Source organism: Castor canadensis, chromosome 10, assembly GCF_047511655.1.
Source record: "Castor canadensis chromosome 10, mCasCan1.hap1v2, whole genome shotgun sequence".
Classification (NCBI taxonomy): domain Eukaryota; kingdom Metazoa; phylum Chordata; class Mammalia; order Rodentia; family Castoridae; genus Castor; species Castor canadensis.
The window spans coordinates 115,113,615-115,135,179 of NC_133395.1; the positions used below are offsets into that span (position 1 = coordinate 115,113,615).

The following is a 21,565-nucleotide window of genomic DNA, read 5'->3' on the forward strand; positions in this document are numbered from 1 at the left end:
AAACAATTTGGATGAAAACACAAAGGGAAAAATATCTAAGGTCAAAATAAAAGAGAGCATTCAATATGCTAAGAAAAAGAGTAAGATTTTAAATGTCACAATAGAAACCAGGTGAGAAATCTAAATAGAAAAAAAAAGTTTCAAATAAGCCAACCAGAGAACAGAAGATCTGGATAGGAAGAAATGTCTAGAAGTGATTTTGACTTTCTACACAACAGTAGATAGTACATCGGTTCTCACTTCTGAGGTCAAGTCCACTGTGAGGCCTTAGTCCAGTTACTTAACTGCCCTACTAAGTAATGGGACAATGTCAGCACCTATACCTCACAGAGTTGTTCTGAGGAGTAACCAAGCACAGCACTGAGCCCCTCACTTGCACCTATAGTGCCCTCCATTTCACAGTGGTAATGATGGCTTATGCTATTATCAGCACCCACCAGCACCTCTGAAGATAAGATTCCACGAGCCTTTCTCTCTCCAAAGAATAAACCCCGCAACTCTCAGATGTACAGTGCCACACAGATTCCTCGGGAGGCTGCTGGGCTCTCAGGAAATGCAATCACCTTGGGGCATTCTCCTCCAGTCTTCTATGTGAGACACAATTGTGTCTGTAGAGATGGCAAAGCAAGGAGTCAACATGCAAAAATAAGCACAGCCTAGAAAATGGGGGAAAGATAATAAGTTTTTCAAAAAAAGTTTCATGTCCTCTGGAAAAGCCTCTGTCATCATGTGCTAGATGTCACCACTCTCTGCACTTCATTCTCCAGTCTCCACTGAACTCCCGCAAAGACTGCCTGTGAGGCATTCTAACAATATTCAGTGAGGTTTAGGCTGGGCAGATTTTTATAATATGCCCCAAGTTTCCAATGTGCAACTGGCAAGGACCCAGGCATGGTGCAGTATTCAGTCTTTTTAAACAACTAAACCTTAAGTCCTTAAAATTGTCTAAACCTTGGCATGCACCATAAAAGTATTGCAACAGAGGTCACTGGCAGGAACACCACTTGGTAGCATGAAGGTATGGTGGAATACCTATATTAAGAGCCATTTCTACTATTCCAGACTCTGCCAGAATGACAAAGGCCCCCTCTGGTCTTTAAAAGAAAATCACCTTGCAATACATTCCTATTTGGATGTGGGTGAAAAAAAAAAAAGAAAAAGAAAACCAACATTTTAAAGATCAGGATTAAATTCCAGGACACTAAAAAAAGTGTGCATAGGCGGTAAGGGAATTCTTGATGCTGGGTTCAAGCAATTAAGTCAAAGAGTTGGGGAAGCAGGGGAAGCAGGATTGCAACTTTTTACAGAAATATTTGCAAGGTTGGCAAAAATATATAAAAAGAAAGCAACATTAATAAATTTAAAAGAAGTTAAACCTAGAGTGTCAGCTAATCTCTCTAAACAGGTTTCTGAGTGGGAAATGTGTTAACTATTGATAAAGCATTGCCTTGGCAAATGACCACCAGCCTGAGTGTGCAGCACTCAAAAAAACACAGAAACCTTGCCACAAAACTGTGAGATTCTCTGAAAAAAAAAAAAAGAACACTGCTCCACTAATAACTATTAAAATCATGCACTAACTAATTCATGCTGGCAATCCAAATCCTCCCATCAAACTTCGTTATGTGATCAGGGTGAGTTCAAAGATACACACAGGAAAAAGAGCCTAGAAAAAATTTGTGGTGAGGGGGTGTGAACAAAATTCCATACAATTTAGAGTGAGGAAAGGAGGCTAAAACTGGAGGACTTGGTCAAATGGGTCAAAAATAACAGTTTCAATTGCATAAATAACCATACATGACTTCAGATTTTAATGTGATACACATAAGAACTTGTTGCTATTTTAATATTTGACTTCACTTGAGATGTAGTAGGACTCTGCCTGAGGCAAGATTTTTTAATAGCAACAATAAAAATACTTAATAGTACTTAGAGCAAAGCATGTGTGGTCATGATTTTAAAGAGGGGAAAGAAAAGGTAATTCTGAACATCTGTACTACATTTCCACATGATAAAACCACTACACTCCAAAATTATTCTGAAGTTTGGTGGTGCTGGGGGCTGGGCAACAGTTCACATAGAGAAATGTTTATTTAAAAAGCAGAAAGGGAGATTCAGAGACCATTTGGGAGAAAAGAAGAACAACAAACCTTTATTGTGAAATAAAATTGCCAATTAATAGTGAGAGTCCAGTAGTCAGAAAGTGAGGTTTATGTGTCTTCTTAGATCCATAATCATTGCCTCCATAAATACTCCTGAGAATCAATTATCCTTTATTTTCACAAAGTCCAAACTTTCCATGTGGTATCTCAGATCAAAACACCACCCCCAGCCTCTCTCTCTTAGATTATTTTTTCTAGGACTTGTCCCATTTCCAGCCTTACATTTTCTGAGAGGGAAGGAGTGTGGGATGGGAAAGTTGGAGACAGCCATCTCTCAATCAATCAATCAATCAATCATGCACACTCCCCATTTTCGTCTTTTTCAAGCTCAAACCACCATCCCACATTCCCTCAGCAAATCTGTTTCCTAGTTCGATCCCCTACAGTCGGGTGATCTGGGTTGCCTTTCCTCAGTAAAAGGAAATTTCAAGCAGATGGGGTGGGGAATTTCTATACTTGCCAGCGCCCCAGTCAACCATCAAAAGGAAGTATCACTCACTCTGCACCAGCAGTCCATGACTTGATTTTGCCTCCCAGGGTATTCTGTAATGCCTGGAGACATTTTTGTTGTCATCACAATTCAGGGAAGGGTGTAGGTACTACTTGAATCTAGTAAGTAGAAACCTGGGACACTGCTAAACACCCTCACAATGCAAAGGACAGCTCTCACAACAAACTGTTATCTTGCCCTAAAGGTCAATAATACTAAGATTAAACAACTCTGGGTACATCAAGGAACAAAATCCCAGCATTAGTCAGGGTTTTTCCCCAACACTAAAAATACTCAAATGGGGAACCAACCCAGACAGCACAAGGGCATGATCTGACTGAGAGCAGGGCAGAGGGTGCTGAAAGAAGTTTTGGCTGTCATCCTGACTAGGTCCTGACACTATCTGATGAGCGCTTTCCATGGTAAATCCTAGCAATTCTACAACACACTAACAACCACTATGTGCAAATGTTTTTAAAGTTGACCTGTATATACATAGACACCTTCTTTTTCAAGTCAGTTCCTCCAAAGTAGCTACAGATTTTTAAAGCACTACAGTGTAGGACTAAAAAGTCTCAATGAATATACATGTTTAAATTTTTTTTAAAAAAAGGAAGTGTTTTTATTAGGTCAAGAAGTTCTCACTGGGGGTATCGCTCAAGTAGTAGAGCACCTGCCCTCACTTCAAACCATAAATAATAAGAAAAAAAAAATACTATGTCCTAATAGGACATGTTATAATCCTAACTACACAAGAGGAGATAGGAAGATCACACTCTGAGGCTGGACTGGGCAAAAATGCAAGAGCCCATCTGAAAAATAACTAAAAGCAAAAAAGGGCTGAGGGTGTGGTTCAAGTGGTGGATATTTTGGCAAGGACCTGCATTCAAACCCCAGTAATGCCAAAAAAGAAAAAGAAACGAGGAAGGAAAGAAAAAAGGAAGGGAGGGAAGGAGGAAGGGAGGGAGGGAAGGAATGATGGAATGATGGATGGAAGGAAGGAAGGAAGGAAGGAAGGAAGGAAGGAAGGAAGGAAGGAAGGAAGGGAGGGAGGGAGGGAGGGAGGGAGGAAGGCAGGCAAAGAAATCCTAATTTATTTGGAATTTTAATAGCATCCTCCATTTCTCAGTTACTTTGTAAGTTGGAAATACTCTACACTTAGTCCCTTTTGAATAAACATGGGTTACTTTTCCAGCACCCACCATTGCTAAAAGTATTCCAGACTTTTATGACAACTGGCAATACCCAAGGTCCTGATAATGTGGAAATTAACATCAAACTAATAATTAAAAGAGAAAAATGAACAGAGAGAAAATGTCTCCTGACTGGGGGGTAGGGGAGACCCTTAAGTGCTACACGTGAAAGTAATAAGATTTGCTACTCTAAATGTAACTAATTACAGATAGGATTTTTACCAAACAGCTTGACTCAAAAAACTATTTACAACAACACATTAAAAAGATCATACACCATGATCAACTTGGTTTCATTCCAGGAATGCAAGGATAGTTCAACATATGTAACTCAATAAATGTAATACAGCACATCAACAAAATCACATGATCATCTCAATAGATGAGGCTTTTGAAAAAATTCAACATCCTTTCATAAAAATTTCTGAAGAAACTAGGAATAGGAAAAACATACCTCAACATAATAAAGGGTAGCCAACATCATACTAAATGAAGAAAAACTGAAATCATTTCCTCTAAAGTCAGGAATGAGGCAAGGGTGTCCAGCCTCCCCACTCATATTCAACATAGTATTGGAATTCCTAGCCAGGGCAAGAAGGCAACACAAAGAAATAAAAGAGATTTGAATAGGACAGGAAGAAGTCAAGTTATCCCTATTTGCAGATAATATAATCCTACACGTAAAAGATCCTAAAGATTCCACCAAAAACTCCTAGACCTGATAAATATGTTCAGCAATGTAGCAGGATATAAAATCAACATACAAAAAACAGTAGTTTTTCTATATATCAATAATAAACAGGCTAAGAAAGAAATCAGAAAAACAATTCCACTTACATAGCTTCTGTAAGTACCCAGGCAGGGGGGAACCTAGGTATAAACCTAACTAAGGAGGTCAAAGACCTCTATAATGAAAACTATAAAACCTTGAAGAAAAAAATTGAGAAGACACCAGAAGATGGAAAAATCTCCCATGTCATGGATCAGCAGAATTAACCTTATGAAAATCCAATGTAATACCCATCAAAATCCCAATGTCATTATTTGCAGAAATAAAAAAACTCAATCTTAAAATTCATATGGAAACATAAAAGACTTTGAATAGCAAAAGTACAACAACACTGGAGGTGTCACAGAACTGGACTTCAAAGTATACTGTAGAGCCATAGTAGCAAAACCAGCACGGTACTGACACAAAAACATACACAAAGACTAAGAACCAGAATAGAAGGACTAGAAATAAATCCACACAGCTATAGCCACATGATTTTTGACAACGGAGCCAAAAACATACATTGGAGAAAACACAGCCTTTTCCTCAAATTGTGTTACAAAAACTGGTTATCTACATGTAGAAGACTGAAACTAGACTTTTATCTCTCATCCTGTATAAAAATCAATCCAAATGAATCAAAGATCTCAACGTAACATCTAAAACTTTGAAAACACAACCGAGAAAACACTGGAAGATATGGGCATCAGTAATTTTCTGAATAAGACTCCAATTGCCAGGAATTAAGAGTAAGAATTGACAAGTGGGATTGCATTAAGTTAAAAAGCTTCTGCTTACCAAAGGAAACAATTGCCAGAATTAAAAGACAACCTACAGAGTAGAAGAACATCTTTGCCAGCTATTCAATAGATAAATGTCCAGGAATAGGGATAGGGGAGATAAGGGAGAATGATAGAGGGGATGAATTAAACTATAACTTTATATTATTAGAACTTCTGTAAATGTCACAATGTACCCCCAGTATAATAATAACAATAATAATAAACAGACAATGAATTAATATCCAGTGCTCAAAGACTTAAACAGCAAAATAACCCAATTAATTAATGGGCAAATGAATCAAACAGACAAATCTAAGAGGTACAAATAGGTAATAAATACATGAAGAAATGTTCACTATCCTTAGCAATAAAGGAATTGCAAATCAAAAAGACACTGAGATTCCATCTCACCCCAGTCAGAATGGAAATTAACAAGAAAACATCAACAAATGCTGATGAGTATGAGGGGTGGGGAAGGAAAGGGACCCACATACACTGTTGATAGGAATGTAAACTAGTACAACCACTATGGAAATCAGTATAGAGGTTCCTCAAAAAACTAAAAATAGACCTACCTTATGACCCTGCTATACCACCCTTGGACATATATCTGAAGGAATGTAAATCAACATACAAGAGAAATACCTGCATACCCATGTTTATTGCAGGTCTATTTACTATATACAAGCTGTGAAATCAACCTAAGTGCCCAACAACTGATGAATAAAGAAAATATTGTGTATATATACACAATGGAGTATTATTTATACCTACAAAAATGAAATTATGTCATTTGTAAGAAAATGGATGGAACTGGAGATCACCATGTTGAGTGAGATAAGTCAAGTTCAAAAAGCCCAAGTATCAGTTTTCACTCATTTGTAGAATCTAAACCTAAAATGATGATAGCAATAATAATAATTGAACATGAGTATAAAAGGCAACTATCCGAGAAGGGATTAGTGGGAGGAGGGCAGGAGAAAAGAAAGGCAACTGAGGGGGGAAGAAGATCAAAGTATACAAAAAAATTATATATACACACATATATATAACGGAGTCTTGCATTTTTCCCTTCTTGCATTAACAAAGAAAATGACCCTGAGTAAGAATTCAGAAGACCAGAAGCCTAGTCTATGGTCGACTCTGGATCAGGCTGAAATCCTCAACAGTCTCAAGGAGTAGATAGGAACAAGGCAACTAGAATCACCAGTCTCAGATTTGAATCCCAGATACATCACTACTTGCTCTGAGAATCTGGGTCAGTCACATCACCCATCTGGGCCTCAGCCTCCTCATCTTAGAGGTAAGAAAAACACCACTCAGAATATCATTGGGAAGATAAAAATGACACACCTTAGAAAGTACTTAGCACAGGATGATCTTTGTGTATGCTCAGTAAATGTCACATGCCACCAAAGCTTAATTTTTCTGAGGCTCAGTTCTGCCCAGGACTTCCAGAATTATCAATAGAACATTTTCTATAAACTACCAAGCCTCCCTCCCATGTGTAAGTTATTAATGTTCCATGTTAAACAGGGCGACCTTGATGTGGCCAAGCCTGTCTCAATTTCCCGTTGCCAGCTTGTGAAATACACTAAGGTATCCACAGTCAAGTGCTTGTAGTCTATCCTTGCTACTGAGCTTTTATTAGTGGTATACTGTTTTAGCAAATGATCATGATAAATTATGTCATCTTCCAAAAGAATATTTTTCAGAGAACCAGCATTCCTTTGGGTGATGAGGACAATAATCAGTCTCTCCTAGTATAAACTCCAAACACTCACTGCTTCCCCAGTCTTAACCGCCCCTCAACCCACACACACCCCAATCCTGTCACTTTGTTTACTCAGCCACTGGAAATACCCTATGTCTAATGACCCTCTGGGACTCAACCAGTCTCTGTTACTATAAAAAAAGTAGCCAATTATACTCATTAAAATCAATGTGGGGTGAAATTAGCATATAACATTCAAACTTCAAAAGTGAATATATTTCCCATGTTGTCCACAATGGGAGGGTAAAAGTTATGAAATACTACTTTTAGATGGGTTGTCAATCAGGATTCAGAGAGAACATTTTTCTCTAAAGATGCTTTATTGGCATCTGTCCTGCATGGGATGCTTGGAGAAAATGAAAGCTAGTGAGAACAAGGCAAATCTATATTACACTGGCATCAGTCAATGAAAATTCTACATAATCTCAAGAGACACCATATTCAAAATTAAATGTTTATTCAGAAAAAGACACAAAGGAGTATTCAGTTCTAGTAGTTAAGTATTAGTAGTAGTAAGAGAAAAGATAGCCCTTAGAAACTAAGGGCTTGGTGGTCAGGTATGCAAGAAAAACAAACTGACCAGTCATCAAAAATGCTTTATGTACTTGGACAGAACATCACAATCATTCTCTCATCTATATTGGCAACCTTGGCTGTAGAATTTCAGCAAACTCAACACATCCAAAGTTTTTCCTCAACCCCAGGTCCTCCTGCTGACAACTCACACTTGCCCACTGTCCCACCATCTGCCCACACCTAGACTAACATTGGCTGTCTGTTCCTCCTCAAAGTTTCCAGCACACAGTTCCTGAATTGTGAAGGTTCTGGCTGTAGGTGGAGATGACCTCTTTCCTCAACTTTTATGACCACCACCTAGATTCAGATTCCTGGTCACCTGAACAACCTAGGACCCTTCTAACTCTTCCCCATGACTTTGTCTCTTCCCTTCGAATCCACTATCAACTGTCTTTGTGGTCACACCACTCTCCAGGGCAAATGCCTTACAAAGGTTGTCCAGAGCATATGGAGTAAAAGCCAATCCCCTGTGTCTGGTACTCAGGGCCCCAGTGATCTGATCCCCAGCAACCTGTATCACTTTATTTCTTTCCTTTTCTGAAAGGCAGAATGGCAGCTGCTCCAAACTTGATGTCCCTAAACCCACTGCTGTTCCCACTTCTACAGCTTGACTCAGCAATCTTTTCCCTAATCATGCTTCCTTCACCACCCTTGTGTGTTGAAATTCTCCCTACCTTTGAAGACCAGTTCTGCCATAGATGAAGTCCATCATCAACTTCCTGCCTTTAAGCTATGCAGCATTTAAGTGCCATTTGATGTCCTCTTGGTGAATCCTGAGACTTGGCAGCACGCAACAGTGACAAGTATAAATGCTACAGCCATTCCACCTGGATTCCAATCTGAGCTCCAACACCTACTGCATGTGATTGGGAGTAAAACAACTTACTACTTTGTGCCTCAGTTTCCTAGTATGTACAATGATGGATGGTGACAATAATATTTACTTAGTATGGCACCTGGCACAGAATAAGCCTCAGAATAAACCATGATTTATTCACAAAATTGACATGGACGTTCTCACATCATCCTGTGCAAGTATGTTTAATATGTGCTCAATGATGTCCAACCCATTTTGAAAAAAGTGAGAGTTTTCCAGTCAAAGTTACCCCCAAAACTCTTGCTCTGCTCCAAACATACAGCAATGATAGTGGAAACATAAAACAATATGGAGCTTCTACAATCAATAGGAACTTTCCCAATACTTAATAAACCACAGAGCAATTCCTTACATATTTTTAAACTATTTTTTTCACTCATCAAAATATTTATTAAGCATGAACAGGTACTATATGAAGACTGGAAATATACTGATCAGGTTAAAAAGTTATATATTAAAATAGGAAACAATTGTTTAGTTTTATAATGTGCATAGGAAGTAATCCTTTATAAAGGATCTTGCACACAAAATGTTGTGTGTTTGGGAATATTTTCTGTGACAAATTCTTTGTTAGTAGAAATAGAATGTATTAAATCTGTAGAGTCAGAATTAGAAATGTCTGAATCAGCAAAATTGTAGTGAAGTCATCACAACTACAAACAAGTTTGTTAAAGAGAAAGGGGCCATACAGTTTTGAGAGAAGGGACTAGAGTGCACTGCAGGAGCACTGGAAATCTGGGCAGAGATTATATATGAGACATTTGAGCCATCAAACAAAGGCCTAAAACCTTAAGAACTTCTAGATCACAACCTATGTCTTGGCAGATCTCCCACTGGCTTCAGGACATCCTGGATAAATATATCAGGAGACCAAGAATTCATTTTACCGACTTCTCTCTGCCCACCCTCAGCACAGAGGAGAGCCCCTAATTCCTAGGGGCTTTGCTTGTCTTGGGTTGTACACCCATGGCCCCCTATGAATTACTTGAATGCTCTTCTGGTCCTGCTACTAAAGAAAATCAAGTTGCACAAATGAATTAGCATAGGAGATCCATAGCATGGCAGTAAAAGTCATATCCCTTCCCTTCAACTATCTCATAGTATGACAAGTCCAAAGATCCCTGACTTTCTTCTAAGGATGGGTCAAGAAAACAGTAAGCAGAGTAAGTGTAAGAGAATCCTAGTATATAAATCATTTTTCCCTTTAATCCAAAATGAGAGTATTTTGGATACTCTTCATGGAACAATATGCTCTTTGTGGAAAAAGCTAGAGAACAAGGTAAACGATTACATCAAACACTGTCTTATCAAATCAACCTACATCAAAATGCATCAGATGACACTTGTGAGTAACACTGAGTCCCAGCCAACCCTTGGGTTCATTTAGCTCAGATGTAGTTCTTGGGCAATGATTTTGGTCTTCCAAACAAGTTGAGATCACCATCATTTTGTTGTTGTTTCCTGCCAGACAAAGAAGTGATTTCACCTCAGCCTTTTCCAGACCACTGAAAGACAAGAAGACACTAAAGAAAAACACTTCACCTCATATGCAATGCCTGCCAACTCCAAATCTCCTGAAACAATAGACTAAAGGAGGCCAGGAGATGGGGTTTATGTGAGGTCCAACACCTTTGCCTGAGAATGAATCATAAAACCACTAGCACTCCACTCCACATCCTTTCACCATCCAGCTTCAACCTAGTTGAACCATGCATAATGAAAAAGAAATCAGGAGCACACGGAACATAAACCTCAAGCACATTTTAAATCCTGTTTTAGATTCATTTAAATTAACAAAGGTCAGGCAATTTCTATATTTAAGATGAGTTATTCTTACTAGTTTAATGACATCAGTAAGATTCATTTTCTACTAAAAATTTTTTTAAATACCCTGACAGAAATACATGCTAAAACTCAGGAGGAAATACGGAACCAGCTTGCAATAAGCATTGCTTTAAAGAATAATTAATGAAGGAAATTACCCAGGTTTTTGGCAATGGGAAACAACTAGTTATATATTATTGCATATTTTGTAGATCACAAATTAAAAGCACAATTCTTATTTTCCAAAATAGCATTTTTCAAAAATATCTTATAAAGAACACCAGCAAAACAATAGAAAATACAAGTCAAATACATTTGAGAGGGATTCCAAGATGGTGGCTAGAGGGAGGAAGCAGAAAGCGAGCCTCCTATAGTGAAATCTTGGAGAGATGCTGGAGACACACTTTGCAGGCATAATCACTGAGAAAAGGCATAACTTTGACTCCTCCACATCTCCAGCCGGCGCAGAGAATCTCCACTTCACGTTAAATGGAGAAACCAGAAGAGCCCCCAGGCCGCCTGTTGCCCGCGCCCAGACGGCTTGGGAAGACGCAGACCAGGTGAGCTTCGCAGTACCACGGTACTCCCACAGACAAGCCTGGGCCACAGCAGCATAGCCCCCTGGACAGAATGACCTCCACCCGGGGAAGAAAAGAGAAACTGAGTAATAAGCAATAGGAACAATAAAGACACACTGGAAGGAGGGTGGGGCGCCCTGAGCACTGAAGACTGGGGAAAGGGAATCATTCCCGGGACTGTAAATAAACAAGCTGGGCGGCCCGAGAGGCACTGGCAGGAGAAGGGGCGCACGCCCAGCAACCAGGAGCGGGGAAGCTGGTGAGAGTGGCGGAGGGAGGAAAACTCCACAGGAGAGGAGGGAAGACCCACTTCCCATGTGAACTGTACACAAACATGGCGGCTGGAAGGAGCAGCAGCACCGCCCAGTAATCAGGAGCAGGAAAGCCTGTAAAAGTGGTGGTGGGAGGAAAACTCCACAGGAGAGGGGGGAAGACCCACCTCCCACATGAACTGTAAATAAACATTCAGGCCTGACAACGCCGGTGCGGTATCACCTTTCCCAGTGCTTGGAAAGGGGAAAGCCTGTAGCAGAGGCTCCCGCACAGGAGAACTCTGTGCAAACAAAGCCTGCAGGGCCAGGTGAGTGCTAGCTCACCCCAGAGATCTGCATAAATAACGCCGCCAGCAACAGCAGGCTGACAGCAGCGAGCAGGCAAGCCACAGCTGCAGATACCATTCTCAGAACTGTCTCCAGACTTTTTTTTTTCTTTTTCTCCCTACCCTTGATGACAGAACAACCGAATTACACCTGCATGCTGAAAAATAAACAAGATCGATAGACCCCTGGCAAACCTGACTAAAATGAGGAGAGAAAAAACCCAAATTAGTAGAATCAGGAATGCAAAAGGGGAGATAACAACAAACACCATGGAAGTCCAGGAAATCATCAGAGACTACTTTGAGAACCTATATTCAAATAAATTTGAAAATCTAAAAGAAATGGACAGATTTCTAGATACATATGATCATCCAAAACTGAACCAGAGGAAATTAATCACCTGAATAGATCTATAACACAAAATGAAATTGAAGCAGCAATCAAGAGTCTCCCCAAAAAGAAAAGTCCAGGACCTGATGGATTCTCTGCTGAATTCTATCAGACCTTTAAAGAAGAACTGATACCAACCCCCCTTAAACTGTTCCACAAAATAGAAAGGGAAGGAAAACTGCCAAACATAGTTTATGAAGCCAGTATTACACTTATCCCAAAACCAGGCAAAGACACCTCCAAAAAGGAGAACTATAGGCCAATCTCCTTAATGAACACTGATGCAAAAATCCTCAACAAAATAATGGCAAACCGAATTCAGCAACACATCAAAAAGATTATTCACCACGACCAAGTAGGCTTCATCCCAGGGATGCAGGGGTGGTTCAACACACAAAAATCAATAAATGTAATAAACCACATTAACAGAAGCAAAGACAAAAACCACTTGATCATCTCAATAGATGCAGAAAAAGCCTTTGATAAGATCCAACGCCATTTCATGATAAAAGCTCTAAGAAAACTAGGAATAGAAGGAAAGTTCCTCAACATTATAAAAGCTATATATAACAACCTACAGCCAGCATTATACTTAATGGAGAAAAACTGAAACCATTCCCTCTAAAATCAGGAACCAGACAAGGATGCCCACTATCCCCACTCCTATTCAACATAGTACTGGAATTCCTAGCCAGAGCAAGTAGGCAAGAAGAAGGAATAAAAGGAATACAAGTAGGTAAAGAAACTGTCAAAATATCCCTATTTGCAGACGACATGATCTTATACCTTAAAGATACAAAAAACTCTACTCAGAAGCTTCTAGACATCATCAATAGCTATAGCAAGGTAGCAGGATATAAAATCAACATAGAAAAATAATTAGCATTTCTATACACTAACAATGAGCAAACGGAAAAAGAATGTATGAGAACAATTCCATTTACAATAGCCTCAAAAAAAATCAAATACCTAGGTGCAAACCTAACAAAAGATGTGAAAGGCCTCTACAAGGAAAACTACACACTTCTGAAGAAAGAGATTGAGAAAGACTATAGAAAGTGGAGCGATCTCCCATGCTCATGGATTGGTAGAATCAACATAGTAAAAATGTCGATACTCCCAAAAGTAATCTACATGTTTAATGCAATTCCCATCAAAATCATAATGACATTCACTAAAGAGATTGAAAAATCTACCGTTAAATTTATATGGAAACACAAGAGGCCACGAATAGTCAAGGCAATACTCAGTCAAAAGAACAATGCAGGAGGTATCACAATACCTGACTTCAAACTATATTACAAAGCAATAACAATAAATCAGCATGCTACTGGCACAAAAACAGACATGAAGACCAGTGGAACAGAATAGAGGACCCAGATATGAAGCCACACAACTATAACCAACTTGTCTTTGACAAAGGAGCTAAAAATATACGATGGAGAAATAGCAGCCTCTTCAACAAAAACTGCTGGGAAAACTGGTTAGCAGTCTGCAAAAAACTGAAACTAGATCCATGTATATCACCCTATACCAAGATTAACTCAAAAAGGATCAAGGATCTTAATATCAGACCACAAACTCTAAAGTTGGTACAGGAAAGAGTAGGAAATACTCTGGAGTTAGTAGGTATAGGTAAGAACTTTCTCAATGAAACCCCAGCAGCACAGCAACTAAGAGATAGTGTAGATAAATGGGACCTCATAAAGCTAAAAAGCTTCTGTTCATCAAAAGAAATGGTCTCTAAACTGAAGAGAACACCCACAGAGTGGGAGAAAATATTTGCCAGCTATACATCAGACAAAGGACTGATAACCAGAATATACAGGGAACTTAAAAAACTAAATTCTCCCAAAACTAATGAACCAATAAAGAAATGGGCAAGTGAACTAAACAGAACCTTCTCAAAAGAAGAAATTCAAATGGCCAAAAAACACATGAAAAAATGCTCACCACCTTTAGCAATACAGGAAGTGCAAATTAAAACCACACTAAGATTCCACCTCACCCCTGTTAGAATAGCCATCATTAGTAACACCACCAACAACAGGTGTTGGTGAGGATGCGGGGAAAAGGAACCCTCTTACACTGTTGGTGGGAATGTAAACTAGTACAACCACTCTGGAAAAAAATTTGGAGGCTACTTAAAAAGCTAGACATTGATCTACCATTTGATCCAGCAATACCACTCTTGGGGATATACCCAAAAGACTGTGACACAGGTTACTTCAGAGGTACCTGCACACCCATGTTTATTGCGGCACTATTCACAATAGCCAAGTTATGGAAACAGCCAAGATGCCCCACCACTGACGAATGGATTAAGATAATGTGGTATCTATACACAATGGAATTTTATGCAGCCATGAAATGTTATCATTCGCTGGTAAATGGATGGAATTAGAGAACATTATTCTGAGTGAGGTTAGCCTGGCCCAAAAGACCAAAAATCGTATGTTCTCCTTCATATGTGGACATTAGATCAAGGGCAAACACAACAATGGGATTGGACTTTGAGCACATGATAAAAGCGAGAGCACACATGGGAGGGGTTAGGATAGGTAAGACACCTAAAAAATTAGCTAGCATTTGTTGCCCTCAACGCAGAGAAACTAAAGCAGATACCTTAAAAGCAACTGAGGCCAACAGGAAAAGGGGACCAGGAACTACAGAAAAGGTGAGATCAAAAAGAATTAACCTAGAAGGTAACACACACGCATAGGAAATTAATGTGAGTCAACTCCCTGTATAGCTATCCTTATCTTAACCAGCAAAAACCCTTGCTCCTTCCTATTATTGCTTATACTCTCTCCACAACAAAATTAGAAATAAGGGCAAAATAGTTTCTGCTGGGTATTGAGGGGGTGGGGGGAGAGGGAGGGGGCGGAGTGGGTGGTAAGGGAGGGGGTGGGGGCAGAGGGGAGAAATGACCCAAGCCTTGTATGTACATATGAGTAATAAAATAAAAGGAAAAAAAACAAGTCAAATACATTTGAGAAGATCTCCCTGTCCTGATGCTCTGACTGGAAATAATCTACACCATGTGCATACTAAAGAGTGAGGAGACCTCAGTGCACTCCTGAAATCTAACCTTTCCCAAGCTCATCTGGCCCCCAACCCTTCCACTCTCATAACATGTATCAACATCCCTCAAAATGACCGTTCTACCCAACATGCTTGGAGAAAGATTCTTCTAGAAAAGGGAAATATTGAAATAGTTTAAGAGCAGAGTCTCTGGAATAAGCCTGCTTCAAATACCAGCTTCACTATTTGTTAGGTATATGACAGTGGGAAAGCTTCTTGATGTCATTTGTTCTTCAGTCCTGTTTCCCCACCCAACCCCACCCCAATAAAATGGCCAAATAATAGCACCTATCTCCTAGAGTACAGGCCTTCCACCTAACTGCAACAGTCTTCCGAGAACTTCACCGGACTGGTTCTTTTCTCTCATTCTGGTCTCAGCTCCAAAATACCTTTCCTGATTACCTACTATGAAATTGGCCTCACCCAAGTCACTAGTGAGTGCTTCACTCTCTTCTTCATGACACTTCTCTATTTAACTACAAAAATTGTTCATCTATTTCCTCCCCATAGAATGAAAGCACCATGAAGCCAAATTAGTGGTTATTTTTGTTGTATCTGCCATCAGATCTTCAGTAAGAACTTATCGAATGAATAACAAAAGAATGAATGGTCACATTAGTGAATGAATAGATGGTTGTGAGAATTCAATGTAAAGCATTCTTCATAGTGTCTGACACATAAACAACTTTACAAATGCTTCTGAAAACTTTTGGTAACTATGAGTTGTTAATGCATTCACAATCCTTCCAATATTTATCTTTCAAACTCTGCAGTGCCCACTCTTGCTAATATTACTGGTAAATATTTCATGACATCTACTCAAAGGTATGCTGGTAAACAGATTTTTGGGAATGCAAAGTAAGAGGGTGAGAACCTGAGGGGAAATTGTCATGTGCCAGTTTCCATGATGTAAATATTCCAACTGTGCCCAATTTCAGGCTATCAATGATTTAATAGTAAGCTCACAAAATTGCTGAAAATTTAAAAAAAGACTCTCACAAGTTACTGCAACCCTTCTCTTGGGAAGGGTTCTTTCAACCTTCCAAGTTTTTGTTTGTTTGAGTTCAAGTTTAAAATTAGTTTTCTATATAGACATTTCCCATATTCTGCCTTCTTGATCAGCCAAGATAAGGGCTATCCACTGGCTAGTGGATAACTCAAGGAAACTAGTTGGTTCTGTTGGGCTGTATTTTCAATACCTCCCTCTGTGTGCTCTCAAATTGATGTCAAGGTTCTAAATATGAGCTGTATCTACACCAGACCATTGTGAGAACCAACCAATCTAGAAAAGCATGTTAAGTTGTAGTTAGATTCATTTAAATGTAAGGAGCCATACAAGAGAATCAAGACACTATCTATTCAGTACTACCAACAAGCAGAATCTAATTGCAATGGAAGAATGAGTCCTCCTTGACCACAGGATCCCAACATGGAGTGAGGGACAGTGTTGCAGAGGGATGCTTCTCTGGCTTTGCAGTCTTGCTGCACATGCAGCATCATCCCTGACACCCAAAATAAAGCAGCAGCTTTTCCAACTAGAGTAATCCTCTACTGACCACATTTTGAGATACCACAAGTAAAATTTCAAAATCCATAGTTGTAATTACTGGCAAATGATAAATGCCAGTTATTATTCTTCCTCTTTCATAAATTAGAAGAGGTCTATGGAATAAGACAGCAGGAGTTTCTGTACCGCTCTATTAGTTATGTATGGTTACAAAACAAATTGTCCCAAAATTAAACAGCTGAAAATGACATACATTAATTATCTCACATTTTCTGTGGGTCAGGAATCTAGACACAGCTTAACTGGGTCCTCTGCTTCATGTTCTCTCACAAAGCTGCAACCAAGATGTCAACCCAGGGTTTGTCATCCCATCTGAAGGCATGATTGTGGAAGGATCCACTTCCAAGGACACTAGGTGGCTGCTGGCAGTTTTCAGTGCCTTGTGTCTGTCAGCCTAAGAACCTCCATTCCTCACTGCATGTTGGCTTAAGGCTGCTCTCAGTTCCTTGTCACACGGGCCTCTCCACAAAGAAGCTTGCTTCATTAAAGTATGAAAACAAAGAAGGCAACAGAGTCTGCTTGCAAGATAGAAGCAAAGTCTTATGAAACCTAACTATGGAAGTGGCATTGATATCCCATTACTGTGGCCAGTTCTGCTGTTTAAATGCAAGTCTTTGGGATGGGGATTACACAAGGGTGTGAATCCCAAGTGGTAGGATAATTGTGGACCATCTTAGAAGCCAATCCCCGCACACCCCGCCCCCCACATTCACACTCTTAGAATACAGATGGGAAGACCAAGCCCAATCAAACATCTCGATATGAAATCAAGCCATGTGGTCTCCCAGGAATGTAAATAAGGCCTCATGAAAACAAAACAAGGATGAATAAAAGACATGAGGTTTGAAGATGCAGAAGTCTGTTCAAATGTTCTAAGCAAATGCAATCAACATCAGCGAAATCTCCTGGGAGCACTGCCTTTTAGCAAACCTCAAAATGGAAGCCACGCTTGCTGAACCACCAAACAAGTAACTCACAAGGAGGGCTGCCCATACGAACAGGTTCTCAATACCAAGAAATCTAGTCTGCTCTGGAATTCTTGTTTGGTGCTATAAATATTTTGAAAATCCATTTAATGCCATTTTATGGCTTTCGATTTTCTGTGTGACACCTCTCCTCTAAAAAGGTTCCCTGCATGATACTCTTTTTAAAAAAAAGTGTCTCACTATGTAGCCCAGATTGGCTTCAAACTTGTGATCCTCCTGTCTCAGTTTTCCAAGTGCTGAGATTACAGACCTGTGCTATCCATTCCTGGCTGCATGATAACTTTTAAGATCCATAACCACCACAGTGGCAAGGAACTGATATAACAATTTCAAACCCTGGCCATCACCCACATTTTTCCTAAGACTTAACCAACTACTTATTTTCCATTATCTGAGCATCCCAACATTCTGTCTCAACAGAGACAGCCTCTGGAGGACTTCCAATGATTTAACACACTACAGGCAACACACATACTCAAAAAACCTGGAACAGTCTGTTCTAGATGAATGTAACTGCACACAAAAATTATCTTAAACCTAAATTTTCAAAATTGCTCTGTACACTTTACCATTCTTCCCAGAAATACCCATATGTTTCACTTTCTATAAACTCCTCTCCCAAAATCAGTTGTTCATTTTGTTGCTAATCATCTATCTGTTTTGTTCCTTTAGAGACCCAATATTTGATAAACAACTAAACCTCAACAGACTTATACTTAAAAGTCCCCCAAACTATAGCCACGTGTGGGAAAGCAATCGCAAACCACCTTGGAGTTAACATGTGCTGCACGTTTGGATCCTGAGTACATGTTGAGTAACAATGGAATACATGTGTGGCAAAGGAAGAAAAAAACTGCTACGAAGTTCTAATCTAATGGTCATGAGCAGACAGGAAGGTTACAAAGATGGCAAAGGGAATTTTATCAAGGCTGCAGAAATCTTCCAACTTGCAAAAGTAGCTTGACAACATATTTAAACTTTAAAATAAGGCTTTGGGGAAATTCAGCAAATGTTCTTACCTCTCTCAGATGGATGTTTTCCTTCTCTTTCTGGTCTAAAATCACTTCCAAGTGGCTGACCTGAGACTCGGCCTCTGCCATGCGCCGAGTCCGTTCGTTGTCATCCTCCAGGCTTTTGGATGGCAAACCTTTACTTTGCAACATCTCGAGAAGCTTCTTAATGGACTCATCTCGGGCATTAAGAGTCTGTTTCTGTGTCTCAATTCTCAACTCCATTTCCTCCAATGTCTTCCGCAGAAGGAACAGCTCCTTGGCCTGCCTGTCATGCTCAGCCTGGAGCCTCCGGAAGTTCTCCTCGGTCAGCTCTATGGTGAAGTGCTCGGCTCCTCGGTTGCCACTCTCTTGCTGCAGGAGGTGGTTGAGGTCTCTCTGGGTTCGCAGCTCATCCTGAAGGGCCTGGATAGTCAGCTGCAGGTGCTGTGATGGGAAAGATGAAGCAGGAGAGGGGAAAGAAGGAGAAAAAGAGTTAGTGAAAATACCCTGCACTGTCTGCTGGTACCATACTATGAAGATGAAATGTTAATCATGAGGTCCAGGGGGCCAGCCATGAAGTCCTCCATGGTGACTTCAGAAGCATGGGATAGCACATGGGAAGGGGGAATTAATTCAGTGATGTTTTCTAAATGTCTTAGGAGAAGAGAAATGTACACACACACAGAAACAGTATATTAGTATCAATCACAAGGGAAGATATACATCTACTGAGTTTTAATTTAGGAAGGGAAAGGTTTAAGAGGGAAACTTTCACAAAACACACCTTCTTTATGCCCACAATGCTCCAGACTCAGTATTCCTTGTTTCCTAAAATGTCCTTTATTCTACAATCCATTATTTTCCATGATAAATTCATAGCCATTTAAAAATGAAAATAATAGCATCCACTACAAGTAGACACAAACAAGGACTTTATTTTTTACAAATAAAGCTGTGAACAGGTTTAGTAAACAGGATTACTGCCTCTGCAAGCAAAAGGGAACAAATGTAGACACAGACAAACACACAGGGAGGTGAGGTTGTGCAGAGCAAAACAAACAAGCTGCAAAGAATTGACAAACCTTGGTTCTTCTGGCATCCAGTAACTGAACAGCATGGGAAATGAAAAAAAATGAAGCAAAAAATCAACATAAAGAAAAGTCCCACTGCAAGCAAAGGATATTTAACAGAAAGAACTTAATCAACATAGAATACCTTCACTGAAGAAAAAAAGACAAAGAAAAAAAAAGTTCTTATTAGTGCAAAGACCCACAAGCTGCACATTCTATAGCACTGATGTTTGATAAATGTGAGGAAAAAAAAAGAAAAGAAAAACCAATTTTGAGGCTTACTGCATCTTTTGTTTTCCCAAATCTCTCTAACCTAGAATCCAAAGTTTGGATGTCTTACCAGAGAGGAAATCACAACAATCAAGAAGCACCCACATGTTGTTTCTGGTCACCATTATAACAAAGTTGGGGTAAAAACACCAGGAAAGCAAGGAGTTAACCACTGTGACAAAAAAAACCCTTGGTGAATTCAGCAACACCTCAGGAAACTCTCAGGCTAGTCAGAAGAGGCAACCACCAGCCTGAAGGCATTTATGTCCAGATACAAACCAGGAGGCTTCAAAATCAGCAGTTACTCATTAATTCAGACACATAATCCTGCCTGTGGACCAGACACAAGGCTAAGCACAGAAATCAAGATGGATAGACGTAAGGCAGTGCTCCTGTCCATAAAGAACTCATGGCATTAAAGGCATGGATAATACTGTATCTAGGTTATATAATCATTGGAGCAGTCAACATTATTAAATCTTTCTGAAACTCTACGACTCATACCAAGAGGTTTTGAAAAATATCTGATTGTGCCCTACACCCAGAAGCTAGCACTGTGTGACACAACACTGGATTGTATTTTTTACAAGTATGCATATTCCTTTCCCATTTAGGAGCATCCATAGAGAAATTCCTAGAACACAGGGGACAAGTACTCACATTCTTATCCAGGTGACACAGTGCCTCACAGAATACTAAATGGAGGAAGCAATTGTTATTCAATGATATGGATTATTAATTATTAATTATGTTTAATAACACAATGTGCCCCTGTAGAGTGTAAAATTTATTGGCTTTTACTATATTCAAAAAGTTGTAAAACCCTCAATAAGATACATCTTTGAACATTCTTATCCCCCAGAATGAAACCCGTTACCCTTTAGCAGTCACTCCCATTTTCGTCCTAGTCGCAAGCCCTGGTCACCACTAATTTATTTTCTATCTCTATTTGCCTGTGCTGGACAGTGGGACGATGCAATAATGGCTTCTTTCATCTAGCATGTTTTCAAGATTTACCCATATTGTATCAAATATCAATATTTCATTTTTAACTGGATGTTATTCCATCATTGAGATATGCCACATCTTATTTACCTATTTATCAACTGATTCATGTACAAATGTTCATAGCAGCCTTATTCATATTAGTCAAAAAGCAGAACTAACCCATATCTAGATCAGCTGATGAATGAGCAAGTAAAATATGATATATTAATTCCATGGAATATTATTTAGCCATAAAAGGAATGAAAAACTGATATAACTAAAAGGATGAACCTTGAAAACATTATGCCAACGGTAAAGAAGCCAGCCATAAAAAAATCACAAATTGTATGATTCCATTGATGCGATGTCCAGAAAAAGCATATCCACAAACAGAAATAAATTAGTGATTGCCAAGGAGTGGGAAGGAGGAAAGTGGCAGTCACTACTAAATGGTAGGGGTTTCTTTGGGGTGATAAAAATGTTCTCAAATTAGATGAAGTTATTAGTTGCCCAATGTTGTGAGAATACTAAAACTGATGAATATTACACTTTATATGAGTGACTTGTGTGGCAAATAAATAATATTTCAATA

At 39.4% G+C, this 21,565-nt stretch overlaps 1 protein-coding gene across 18 annotated transcripts in view; it reads right to left on the minus strand.

Annotated features, from left to right (window-relative positions):
• LOC109683367 (ERC protein 2) overlaps positions 1–21,565 on the minus strand; it is a 998,591-nt gene that overhangs the window by 790,136 nt on the left and 186,890 nt on the right. For 15 of the 18 annotated variants that reach the window (XR_012436318.1, XR_012436316.1, XR_012436319.1 and 12 more), the window contains 2 exons: positions 19,729–19,752; positions 18,674–19,090 (listed from right to left, as the gene is read on the minus strand). Coding sequence is in view for 13 of the 18 variants with exons in the window: in XM_074043977.1 (XP_073900078.1) it covers positions 18,674–19,090; positions 19,729–19,752 (441 nt within the window). In the remaining 5 variants the exon portion in view is untranslated. The remainder of the gene's footprint in view (positions 1–18,673; positions 19,091–19,728; positions 19,753–21,565) is intronic. The other 3 variants (XM_074043982.1, XM_074043986.1, XM_074043985.1) reach the window with 1 other exon arrangement.